The sequence below is a fragment of the Tripterygium wilfordii genome, chromosome 17 (genome assembly GCF_013401445.1).
Source record: "Tripterygium wilfordii isolate XIE 37 chromosome 17, ASM1340144v1, whole genome shotgun sequence".
Classification (NCBI taxonomy): domain Eukaryota; kingdom Viridiplantae; phylum Streptophyta; class Magnoliopsida; order Celastrales; family Celastraceae; genus Tripterygium; species Tripterygium wilfordii.
In genome coordinates this window covers 13011211-13024550 of record NC_052248.1, presented here as the reverse complement: position 1 = coordinate 13024550, position 13340 = coordinate 13011211, and the positions used below count along the sequence as shown (strand labels likewise).

Sequence of the window (13340 nt, the reverse complement as noted above, 5' to 3'; positions counted from 1 at the left end):
AACCCCCGGGGACTCCATAGCTTACACCTTCTCCAATGCAGGGCATCAAATAGCAGTCGAGAAGCCACCTCCTAACCTCTAGTCCGACCACTTGATACATCGACAAAATCGAGCAACCCGACAAATGAGAAGCGAACTCGTACAACAAATTAGCAATCCGACACTTTATTCCACTCAACCATCTCTCCAAATTACAATGAATTAAATTAATTTCGGTCCGATTTTAGACGTCACAGGAGAATCAAACTTAAGACATTTCGAGTTCGATAGTTTGAGATTCACCACTAGTTACCCACAAAAGATTAAATTAAATTTCAGAAAAATTTTAGTCTACTGCGATGTCTATCTCCTGTAAAGTTCAATTCCAAGCAAATCATCATGAAACCACCACCAGATACGTAACAGGATCAGCTTTTTTCAACGTTGATGATTGAATTTTTTATTCTTTCCCAACTAATTCAATCATCTGACTCCAGTTGTCGTTGTTGTTGTTGAATGAAAGGGATCCACAAGTCTCCATTTTTTCTTCTTCTTTTCTTTTATTAAAGAATTTTATTTATTAATTGTGTCATTAATTATTATTAGGTGAGCCGTGAGGGGCTGATATCTAACGTTACTTCTCTTTTTCGTTTGTTGGTTACGTTTTGGGCCCCCAATCCTCAACTCCGTGGGCTCCGAACTCTCCCAGATTAATGGGTCAAGGGGAAGCCCATTAATCGTCTTCTAGTAAGGAAGCCCGGTAAATTCGACAACACCCGACCCATCATGAGGTTGGTTATGTTTCTTCTTTCATGAGGTTGATGGAGCTTGCACTCCTCCCTAGAATTTCCAATAACTAAACATGTCTGCCGAACAATTAGATCAGTCCTAAACTCGAGTCGTCAACTCAGCCTTCTGCATGCTAACGACAGTTAATGCGTCGAAATTGTTGGGTGTGAGAGTTAGTTGCGATTTCCCAACCAAAAGTTTCTTTTGTCTCTGAGCATTGCCCTACATAATTCTCTCTATCTTCTGGGCTAAATAGAAGCTCAGTAAAGTCTGGGATATGGACTTCAATTAGACTGGTACTGGACCCAGCCCAAAAGCACATGCTTCACCGTTAAGAAGAAGAGGATATCCATGAACAAAATCCAATCAATGCGTGTCGTTTTGGGGTTCCCAGCAACTTGATGTGCTCTTGCCGTAATAGTTTCTACTTTTATTGACCTTTTCAATGCGTTATGGCCATGCATGCATGCACATGTAAGCTTGTTCTTCTAGACGTAATAATACTCCACACTCATGATTTATCAATGACAACACTTCAAAACAAGAACAAGAAAAGTCTAGAAGGAGTAGGATCAGGTATTTAGCAGAAAGGGCAGGAGAGTGATTGTGATGGGTGTGGGCCGTTGATGGGTCGAGGCCCAAAAGTGACGAACGCAACGATGCTTAATTGCTTATTGGATTGAATCGCAAAACCGACATTGATGGATTACGAATAAAATGAAGATGGAGACAAACTGGGTGTGTCGTGAGGAGTCTGGACTCTCAACGACAATCCGGTACCAAATCCATCCATAGTCATACCCAGATAAAGATGGATACACGTGCTTATTCCATTGATGCACACGTGACCTCGGAAGGTATATAACTATATATAGAATTTATTTACAGAGATATAACATCATTAATTTTAGCTATTTTGTGTTAGGGAGATTCATGGATTCTAGTGATGGTTACAGGTACCTGGTAGTGAGCCCAGAGAAGGGAGGATTATGGGACCTGTGGAGGTTCACAGTGTGGGGGGATTTGGAGAGGGGAGTGAGGTTTTTGGAGGGTTCGGAGGAGGTGGATGAGGAAGTGTTGTATGGGTTAGCGAGTGATAACAGATGGGTCATTGCGGTTTCGATCGTAGTTCGCAAGATCATTGCTTTCTCTGCCAAACCCATGGAGTATTCGGGTTATGTTGTGGACTTCATCCTCAATCTCCTCTCTCTCAATGGGAACCTCCTTGGCTTGCTCTACAACATTGTTCATGGTAATTGTGCTCTTGATTTCTTATATAATTATCGATAGTATGGTACTACTGGCGTAGTCTATTAGGTGTTTGATGAAAATTGCTAGTAAGTAGAAGATAAGAAAATGATTCTGTTGGAAATTTATAAGTTACAAGCATAAAAAGTTAATGATTTATTTTATCTATAAGTAATTGAGCGGTACAAAGAATCAAAGTATCAATTCTCATGGTGTCTTGGTATCTGTTTCAAAACAGAGAAATGTTAGAATGAGTGAAATATTTGAACTTCTTACTGAATTGTTCAATCCTCAAGTAATCATAGGCAATATGTTCTGACTGTATTCTGTTTGTTATAAAGGAGAATGCGGTTTTGTTGCAATTAGTGGCAGCGATTCATATGATCATATGCAGGAAAGGTAGCAATTCCGAAGAGAGGCACGGAGACTTTTATCAGTACAATCGGCCAAATAGATGGGCGGATAGACCTATACAGGGCCAAGTACTTGGTGGAAGAAGTGGGAGATTCTGCATATGAGGAGAGAGAAATGAAGGTAGAACCGGGTAGTAGAGCTCTAATGGACTTGTGTATCATGGCATCCAAGTTAGCATATGAGAATGCCGAGGTTGTTGGAAATGTAGTAATTCATCACTGGAAGGCAAGCTCTTCTATTTCAGCTCTGTATTACCTTTTCATAACTTATTTACTTTGATGAACCATAAGAATTTAATTAAGGACTAATGACGCGTAATTTTGACTTTTGTGCCAAAACAGATGCATTTTGTGGACTTCTACAACTGCTGGAATGGTAAGAAAATAAATTCTGAGCCATTTCCAAAATTTTCCCTTTCTATTTCAATCCTGAATTTGCTGAAAATGGTATGGTAGATTATCAAAAGGGGAACTGCACTCAAGTGTTCATTCTATGTGACAAGCCAAAAGATGCCAGTTTGATATTGATTAGCTTCAGGGGCACAGAGCCTTTTGATGCTGATGATTGGATTACTGATTTTGATTATTCTTGGTACGAGATTCCTAAATTGGGAAAAGTCCACATGGGATTCCTAGAAGCCTTAGGTTTGGGCAACAGAGCCGATGCTGTCTCCTTCAAAAATCACCTACTGATGAAGGACGCAAAATTCACCCGAACAGAAGGTGCAGAATCAGTAATCTCAGAAACCAGTTCTAATTCTGAACAGAAACAAAGTGCATACTATGCTGTAAGAAGTAAGCTCGAGAGTTTACTGAAGGAGCACAAGAATGCCAAATTTGTAGTCACTGGGCACAGTTTGGGTGGGGCGCTGGCCATATTGTTTCCAGTAATTCTATTGCTGCACGAGGAAATGGAGATCATGCAAAAGTTGCTGGGTGTATACACATTCGGACAGCCAAGAGTTGGTGACAGGCAGCTGGGAAACTTTATGCGAGCCCATGTAATGCAACCAGAGGCAAGGTATTTTAGGGTGGTGTACTGCAATGACTTGGTTCCCAGGTTACCTTACGACGACCAAACCTTCCTATATAAGCATTTTGGGGCATGCCTTTACTACAACAGCTGTTACATTGAGCAAGTATGTGATAATACCACCCTCTCTTAATATCCAAAAAAATATTTCTTTATTAGTAACTCTCAGTAGGAATCTCAACGACCCCAACCAGAAGTTTCTACGATCCCATACTACAAATGCATATCATATTATACAATGTAGCGTTAAGATTATCATTGCACCATATACAGTGTCTACATATTCTATGGCTGAAAAATTTCTGGACTAGGAAGTTTGTGTCTAGTAGTATTATGTTCTATTTTATGATTATGACATCCTGCTTTCTGGAAAAAGTTGTTCATGGTTAAGGGTCAATTGCTAAGCTGGCTTCTTATTGATGTTTCAATTGCACGTGTGAAGGAAGTGGATGAGGAACCAGACCCGAATTTCTTTGGGTTAAGATACATGATTCCAGTGCATCTAAATGCGGCATGGGAGTTAATCAGAAGTTTAACAATGGGATACACACATGGACCAGAGTACAAGGAGGGATGGTTCTCCATCTTAGTCAGGTTTGTGGGACTGGTCGTCCCCGGAATTGCTGCTCATTGCCCTACAGATTATGTCAACACCATGAGGCTTGGGAAGAAGCGCGTTGTTCAAATGTCCTCTTTCTGAGTAATTTTCTGTGGTGAATAATGTTGCTGTTTAAGTGTCCTCTTTCTGAGCTATTCTCTAGGGGAATAATATCTGCAATAATGCAGATCAAGGCTGCTGTATTGAAGTTCAAATGTCTTTTTTACTTCCAAGTGCAACTTGTGCTTAGAGAGTTCATTAAGATTTTTCTGGCTCCACAATCTTGTTCTTCATTTTAGAGTTTCTGGGTTTGAAGATCCAGTTTGGTCATTTTCTGTAGAAATGTGTAATAACAGTATTGCTTGAAAATTTGTTGTACCCTTTGGTGTAGAAGGGGAAGGTCATGTCCTGTTATTTTTGTGAGTAAACTGTAACAGTAATTTGGGGTAATCCCTTATTGCTTTACGTTGCTGTAATACTACTTACTTTTTATGTCCCGGTTGTATGTGGGCATCAACCAAAAGTGTGATACTCTAGATGGTGAATTTTTTTGGGACAAAATCGTATGGACTCGGGAGGTTCTGGGTTTGATTCTTATTGGAAGAAGTAATCTTATTGTGTCCACATGTTAGAGTTTGACTCAATTTATCCTGTCGTTTCGTTAGGAAAGAAAGTTATGTGTTTGCGGGCCGGCTCATAATGAATGTCCAAAAGACAAGCGAAAAAATTTGTATGATATCGTTCTCGATTACCAAAAAAAATTAGTGAGGCAACAACTTTTGCAAATTTGGAATCACATGCGAAACAATGAGGTCACGTGTTGGGCTTTGGCTTAACTCACCTTGTCGTCAAGGAAAAATTTTATATGCTCGTGGTCGTGAGTCAGCCCATATCAAGTACATAATGGACAAGCTTATATGATATCGTTCTTGTATACCAAGAAAACATTAGTGGGGTTTGTGAATATGGAATCACATGCAAAACAACAGTATTGTAGAACCAACACTCTTTTGTACATCCGATATGGGCCATCCACATCTGAAATGAGCATATGTTTGTTGTGGCCACATATTGTATTGCACGCACATTAGGGAGATTTGAACTTGGAGAAACTATTTATATTAAAAATTGACCATTTTTGTCATTCCAATTAGGAGACTGAACTCTAAATCTATTTTAAGAGTTTAAATTACCCAACCTGGTATAAATTTGGATTTGATTCATCTGAATAGAATTTGATAACTTAGCTTGAATACAAGAAGAAAGGGTCTCTAGGGATTGGAATTGGCACCTTGTGTTTCACTCAAATAGACATACATACATTGCATTTGGATATCAAATACACACACTTTAACTTCAAAACAATCCAACATATGTTCGTGGAAGCTACACCACACCTTCCTTCACTTCAAGACTACATGTATTATTATGTATATGTCCACAGTTGACTATAGTCTATATAGCTTATAAATTTGCATGTTTACAAGTATAATAATAATAATACAAACTAGCACTCATTTAAGTACAAAAAAACAAAAACTAAACAGAAGAACTAGCACTCATTAATCAAGCTTACCAATATACACACACACACATTAATCATATCTCAATCTTTCTAGAGATTTTTCAATGTACGTGTGATTCATACATTCGTGTGGGTGAAGTTCCCAATCCAAATCCCAATCCCCAAAAATAAAATACTAATAGTAATGTTTGCGAACTTTTTTTTAAACTGAGAAAAACTCGGTAAATGTGTCCTTTGAACAACAAATTAATAAACTCAAAACTCGATTCATGATAGATATGTGTAAACCCGGTACTACAACCCATCTGATATGTTAGTTGGGTCAAAGCCTAGCGCAAACCATTTAGAAATAGTGGCATTATCTTAAAATCAAACTTTCAATCTCGGACGAGATTCTTTACGCTCTAAATTCGAAGAGATGATCAACTAGGCTATATATCGCTAAATGGTTGTAATGTTTGCAACCATTCATTAATTAAAAAATATCTTAGGTACGTAAATCTAATTAACTTCTTAATTGTTTTGTTTATATATTTAGTTTGTTTGTGTTTGTGTTTGTGTTTGTGTTTGTGTGTGTGATGAGGTTTGGGAGTGTGAGCCATCCAACCAAAACGTCTCAAAGAAAGAGAATAATGGGTTTGGTGCCGGCTACTTGTTCCCATAAACCCTAATACCATATCTACCATGCCTTGTCTTCATTAAGCAACTCTCCCCTTTTCATGCCCTTAATTTTGCTTCTTCTCTAATCAACCAATAATAATATAATCTCAATCCTCCCCAACTCCAAGGAAATGAAAATAAATCCCTCAAATTTTGTGAACATGACCATGTTCACTGCCCTTGCTTCCTTAACAACTCAGTCAAATCTCTAAGCCCTTTTTCTTGGCATTTGAGATTAATTTGTAGGCATATATTGGACACTATATATACTCCAACCACCATCACTTGGACCCTCGTGGCCTCTAGCTCTTGATAGAGCTTTTTTACACAAAAATGGCTGAGCTTAAGCTTCAAGAATACAATAAGGGTGAATCCAACTCCAAGGCCTCTTCAAAGGGCAGTAATTTGTCCACCAAGTGTGCTAAGTTGGTTAAGCAGCAACGCGCTCGTATCTACATCTTGCGCCGCTGCGCAACCATGCTCCTCTGCTGGTATATTCATGGCGATGACTAGCTTACTATCATATATATATATATGATAAGAGTAGTCTTACGGATCCTAGTATTTTTTGTTTCACTTATCTTATATGCTGAGATGAAGACACACGATTTCACATGGATCGTGTGCATCCATCTTAATATTTGGGATAGTTGGAATAAAAATACTGAGATACTTAGCATTTTCGTATATGATAAGGTTCAGGTTCAGGTTCAGGTTCTTGTATCATGCTGGTTGGTCCTGTTGGGTTTCATGGGCTGGATTGTGGTTTTATCTCTTACCATTCTTTTCTCGAGCACTTCCTATATTTTGGGCCTTGGTGGGCCGACCCACCGGGCTTTTTGGGCACGAGAGAGGTTTCTGACCACAGTTCTGCTTTTTCACCAACTGAACATCAGCATGGAAATTGATGGAAGCTGGATCTTATGTAAATGGGAGGGGTTCTGATGTTTGGCAAAAGTTGTTTTTGTCTACTTGTTTTGCTTCTTCTTCTCTCTTTTTTGCCTCCAAGTTCTTTCAGGGAAAATAATTGTTGTAATCCTTGAAGAACTTGGATGGGTTGCTCATCTGTTGTACTCGGCTAATCGTGATCATTATTAATCATATAAATTCCGATTATCATTATAAGAATAGCAGTCTCACTAATCCTAGTATTTTTTCTATCTCAGCTATCCAAAATACAAAAATGGACGTACGATTTCATATGGATCATGAGAGTCCAAGGGAAAGAAAAAAAAACCGAAATCCTTAGTATTTCCGTGATAAGAATTGATGTATTTACAGCACATGCACATGCCCACAAGTTTAGAAGAAGAAGGAAAAAGAAGAAGAGCAAAACTAACTAGTTCACACACAGTGAGCAAAAATGTCTAATAGTTCAAGCTCAGTAAAGCTGGCATATTCAAGCTAGTAGTGTTCAGATGTTAAACAACTTAAACTTACAACATGACCAAGAAACAGATTCGTCTTTCTCACATTTGTTAGCTCACATAACTTGTCTATCGTCAATAGGGGTATAGGAATCCAGAAATGCAAAGCAAAACCTTTGAATTACTATTACGGGATCTACCTTCTTGAACTTAAGCAGGGTGCTGATTTTGGCAACCGTATCCATACAAGATTCTTTACACCACTGCCTGCCACCTTCATGAATTATGTGGTGAACAGAGTCACATCATAATTTCAATTTTGATCACTGGTCAATCCAATCTTTGAATAGCAACATCATGTAGATGGGAACATTTACTGCAGCAATGACTGCAAGCATTTGGAATGCTCGTATCAATCTGTAGATTATGATTTTTGTCCTTGATTTTGTTGTTCTATGTGGTAGTTTAAACGCAGGAACAACGCCCATATCTGCAACTTCGTCTATGTTCATACAGACCTCCACCTCCTGACTAACATTTTTCTTAGCAGTTGGCCGGACTACAGCATTTCCCCTGCTCCAAAGAAACCGATATAAAACTCCATTCAAACATCAACGAAACAAGTTTCTTGATATAATCATTCAATGTACTGTCGTCAATTATTGTAATGGAGAGGTTACCTTTCAACAAAACCCTTATCCACTGGATGCTTGACAGGAGCATTCACCTTTTTTTTGACAAGATGCATAGATCCTTCTGCATCCCAGATCATCTCATATTCGCCATCATCATCGTCATCTTTCTCCTTTGTCCCACCTCTAAATATGTTGTGGCTCACTAACTCCCTACTACTCCTTATCATATCAGTAAAGCGATCCCAAAAACCCATGCCATTAAATAAGATAGCAAGAAGGGTCAAAACAAACAGCAAAAGATACCTGAAATTTCAGCAAATGAAGTTCTTAAGAAGGCGACTTTGAAAAGTTCAAAGATAAAATTATCATCCATTCCCTTGGGGAGTTACCATATGTAGATGTGCATTTGCATTGGAAGAAAGCAAAGTTGAGTGATTACAGCTTCTTCGGGAGTAGAAGTATTTCCTAATGCAGAGTTACTCACAGACAATAACATAAATGATGGATACAAGTTACCCATCTGCCAACTTAAGGTTCCTACAGTTTGCTGCAAATTATCATTAATTAAATGACGCAGAGTTACTTGCAGACCATAACATTTCAACTTATGCATACCAAAAAATTACCCTCTACCTCCTTGATGATCCCAGATTTTAACTCATGGATAACCGTACATTGATCATGATCATGACCAGATAGAATGAGCACCTGCAGAAACCACATATTAAAAATATATACCTTTCAAGCCACCTCAGTAGCAGATATTTCAGCAATAGTCATGCAAAATGTTAAAAACGACAACACTTATTTCTCACTGGTTTGCTACTGAAACGACACATTCTTAATGTTTCTATAATGATGAGTACAGAGTTATGATGCATTGCTTCCACATTAGGGCAACATAGAGAGAGCTTACAGGTTTAATCAACTCCAATAAGCGATTTGATGATTCCTCCGTGATATAATTCTGGTAGCTGAATAAGATAGTGCAACAGTCAACCCAAATTCAGTCGCCCAAGCTAAACCATATATTATTCCATTTTATTTGATGTTACCATCTTTCCTAACAAGCAACAAAAGCGGGAAGAGAAACTCACACTATTTCTTGACTTTGAGCAGCACGAGTAATCCTCTGGACATGAAAAAGAAGGGTCATATGCATGAGTGCCGGTAATGAGGTGCATAACTGCATAAATAAAAGCAAACCCAAGACTACACGGAGCATTACTGGCTACAATTTACAATATAGCACACATATATCAACAAGACGATCCATATTATATTGGTACTATACATTGATGACATGATAATTCATGCTACGATATGATAAACGTATTTTCCTTCAAGACATATGAACCCCCCATATTCTGGGATACCAATCAGAAACGTCTTAAACATAAATATAAAGCATAGAGCTAGTTCTAGAATAGATCAACAAAAAATTGTACGGAAAAATGTACCTTACAAGTTACAACAAGTGCATAATGATTGCAGTATAGAATATTTTCATGTCATTAAATCAAATCATAAGATCTCTTGAAATCTATATATATCCTAGTAGTGCATTTACATCATAGTATACCACAGTTTTCTTTTCTCCACCTCTCATAGCATCTGATTCATATTATAAACCTCTGAATGATTTTCAAGTCTATGATGCAATAAGAAAAATTACAAATATTGCCAATCAACATAAACACATGATATGCTTTAACTTCTACTCCGAGAGAGGGGTGGGGGGAGAGAGTGATGCCTGATTAATGACAGGTGAAGAACGATTAGGGCCACAAGAGGTCCAATCCCGCCGATGTAGTGGAATGTGGGTCAACAAAACCCTCGGACGCAATTGAACATCTAGAGAATGTCAAAGATGTATTAATTTTATGTTACACAAGCCCACAAATAGTAAACTTAGCATTAGCCAATACCACTGCTGACATTTTTGGCAAAATCCCAAGTTGCAGACGCGGAATCTCCTTGCCCTGCAGATGATAATCCACACATCTTTTTACTTAAAAATGCCATCACAAATGCTCAGAAACAAAAATTCAATGGAGATAAGGGGAAGTATTAGAGCAATGACTACATAATAAAATGTTATAAAATGCTTATCTTTACCATCAGCTTACGCTTTTGGCATAAATGATATTTAGGTTACGTGCCATGGAAAGAGGAAGAAAAGAAGCTAAACATGTCAAGATTTCCCATGGGATACAAACACTTCAACGCAATTTTACATTTTTACTATCTTGTTTGTTAAACATGCATTTTTGTAGGGCAAATGATTTACATTTGTAACAGTCTTCAGTATGGTCAAACAAGAAATCGACAACTTAAGTAGTATATATTCCAACTCTATGCATTAAAAAATTTCTCCGTATGTCGTGATGAGAGTGGCAAAACATTAAGAAAAATAAAAGAGTTTCTTAGAATCCAAAAAGAAAATTAATGCTTCATAGTTTACCATCGACAGTTTGAGCATCAACCACAATGAACTCCACTTCTCCAGCTATAAAACGGAAGTTTCTGGGCCCAAACTCTTTTTCATAGCGGCTTATAACCTGTTAGAGTGCAATGTAAAAAAATGAAAACCCTGTAGATAAAGATGGAGTCCAGAGAAAGTGCATTAATAACTACTGAAAGCAGTAACTGATTACCAAAAATATTAGCAACAATTGCACTCAACACAACTCAAGAAATAACCTAAACAAAAAAACACAAATTTTTTTTGGCAAATTCATTTTTATATTGACAGGAAGAACGAATTGCATAATCTGGCAATGACAGTGAGTCTTGTAATGTAGTTTTCAGTTGACATTCTATGCACATTTCCACACAAAACCCAAGTCCAAGTTTCAGACATGAACACTTACAGTTTATTATTAAAGCCTAATACCTATAAATTTAATAATTTAATCCCCAATGATATATAAGAATACATAGGTTCAAATACTTTATAATTATACTTGGTTTGAAAATAAGGAATAGTATTCTCACTCCCATCACACAGTAGCCAAGTAGAATATGTAATGGGATTACTAATACTTGAACTCGTTGAAAAACACAAATATCCTGGCACCAATTCTAGATTGGAGTATGATAACTCATCATTAGATTCTAATTCCCATCACATCCCTTGCAAAGCAATCATAGCCTACATGCACAAGAGCAATTGATCTTGCACCTCTCTTTTTCCCCATTATAGAGCTTGTCTTTCATCTTTATCTCTTGTTTTATATTGTAATCTCTTCAAACTTATAACATGCAACACAATATAAGCTACAGCTCATTGAGGTTTCGATGCCAAAGTACCTTTGGATTACGAGAGTTGAGACCAGCATAGCCAATATCATGGTTTCCAGAGAGGTAATAGACTGGGGTATCTTTATGCCTTTCTAGCATATTCAGACCAAAGATATGCTTAAAACGACTTAAAGATTCCTGCCATCTAAAAAACCAAATCTTGTCAGGGAAATTCTGCACCAAAATGAAGAAGAAAATATGAAAGAATGCTTTAATAAATTAGTCAAATTAGTTGATCAGTCATTATCAACTGAAACAAAAAAAAAAAGATGATGTAAAATTAACATAAGTTATTATGAATATAATATTGACCAATAAGTACGTGACATTGGAAAGCTTTCAAGGCCTTACTCTTCTTCTAATAAATAAGGGCCTCCATCAAAATAATCCCCCAGAAACAAAATAACATCAGGTTTGAAAGGCAGGATAGATGCAAAGAACGCTCTGCGCATGTACAAATCAGTGTAGAACTGAGCAGTCTCCAAAGCTAGTGATTTCGGGGCAACACCAAGGGAGGTTTTATCCATGAGCTGTCAAATATGGAAATGAAATTAGAATACAAAGAACTTTTCTCCCCTTTCGCCTCCTCCTTTTTAAAGGAAAGGTGAAAGACAGAAATCCAATTAAAAGTGAAATACATATATCCAATTAACCTGTGGATCTGTAAGAACAGCAAGTTTTGAATAATGATTAACGCGTCCTTCTCCACCCATCTACGCATTGCAAGGACAAAAAAGTGTTAACACATTGACACAAGTGCACCAATGGGATGTGTGTGTTCTTGCACACAACATATGCATTTGAACATATTCATCTAACTATATAGATCAACTTCAAATATAAAATTACTTTTGTTATGCCGTTAGAATGACACTTTGTAGTAATTTTTAACCAATACAGCCGAATGTAGTAGAAATAGGTGAAATTGTTCTACATGACACGATATGAACAAAAAAGAAGCTGAAAATAGATGTCATCATGCCACATAGTTTGAAAATGTTATCTTTATCAGAAAATTTTACTGAGATTGTTTAGTTGCAAAAATGTGATACCAACCTAAGTTCCTTGGTTGAAGAAAAATTGAAAAAACAAGATTATTAATTAAAGTTGTACAGAGCAGATCAGCTTCATGGAAAGCTTATGCAAGTCCATTCAATTGAATGAACTGAGCAAATAATCCATTCTAAATTCAATTTTCATACGGAAAGAAAATGACTTGCGCCTATTCTGGTCTCATATCAATGTGTTCTCAAAGGAATTGTAAATGAAAACTTTTACAAGTCTTCTAACATATGACAGAAAACCAGAATCTGTGCTCCGACTCTAGTAGAGAAAACCTAGCAACGCATTCTTCAAATACTTCAAGATTAAGGAGAAAAGAAAACACAAATCGAGTAAACGTACGAGGGTGGAATTGACAGGAGGAGAAGGCCAGGAACAAGAACAGAGAGGAACCCAATACGCGAACATTTCTCCGTATAAGATCGTGATCGACCATACGATGGTCAGGACCACCGTCAATCGCCGATCTTGCGCCTTCATCACAGATCGCACCTACTTCTTCAAAAGTTTTCGCCCGTATTTCTGTTTGGCTTCAGCCGCAGTTGACCTGACCCGCCATGTTTAACTATTGCTTTGTGGTTCCATAAATCTTAAATCTTATACTCTCAATGCTAACTTGGAAAATCATAAAAAAAATACTCTGAACTGGGTCGAACTCCGACCTTAACGAAATGCATACGTCCTACTCTATGATATATAACCAATTGAGTTATTGTTATATGATTTCA

At 37.4% G+C, this 13340-nt stretch overlaps 2 protein-coding genes across 5 annotated transcripts; one reads left to right on the top strand and one right to left on the bottom strand.

Annotated features, from left to right (window-relative positions):
• The first annotated feature begins 1478 nt into the window (after positions 1 to 1478).
• Positions 1479 to 4438, top strand: LOC119982180 (triacylglycerol lipase OBL1). 3 transcript variants are annotated; one of them, XM_038825420.1, is made up of 6 exons: positions 1479 to 1625; positions 1725 to 2020; positions 2411 to 2655; positions 2772 to 2805; positions 2886 to 3568; positions 3854 to 4438. In XM_038825420.1, exons 2-6 carry the CDS (start codon positions 1930 to 1932, stop codon positions 4160 to 4162), a joined length of 1362 nt encoding a protein of 453 aa, XP_038681348.1. In that variant the 5' UTR covers positions 1479 to 1625; positions 1725 to 1929; the 3' UTR covers positions 4163 to 4438. The 3 variants fall into 3 exon arrangements, with proteins under 3 accessions (XP_038681348.1, XP_038681347.1, XP_038681345.1); XM_038825419.1 differs by lacking the exon at positions 1479 to 1625 and having other exon boundaries at positions 1673 to 2020; positions 3905 to 4438; XM_038825417.1 differs by lacking the exon at positions 1479 to 1625 and having other exon boundaries at positions 1673 to 2020.
• Positions 4439 to 7570: 3132 nt separating this feature from the next.
• On the bottom strand, positions 7571 to 13296 carry LOC119982749 (uncharacterized protein C630.12). Of its 2 annotated transcripts, none has more exons than XM_038826278.1 (13): positions 12955 to 13296; positions 12204 to 12263; positions 11902 to 12080; positions 11560 to 11695; positions 10712 to 10808; positions 10176 to 10229; positions 10001 to 10101; positions 9345 to 9379; positions 9164 to 9221; positions 8881 to 8955; positions 8637 to 8794; positions 8293 to 8550; positions 7571 to 8185 (listed from the first exon to the last, which is right to left on the bottom strand). In XM_038826278.1, the coding sequence occupies exons 1-13, from the start codon at positions 13090 to 13092 to the stop codon at positions 7936 to 7938; spliced, it is 1599 nt and encodes a 532-aa protein (XP_038682206.1). In that variant the 5' UTR covers positions 13093 to 13296; the 3' UTR covers positions 7571 to 7935. The 2 variants fall into 2 exon arrangements, with proteins under 2 accessions (XP_038682206.1, XP_038682207.1); XM_038826279.1 differs by having other exon boundaries at positions 10179 to 10229.
• Positions 13297 to 13340: the final 44 nt, after the last annotated feature.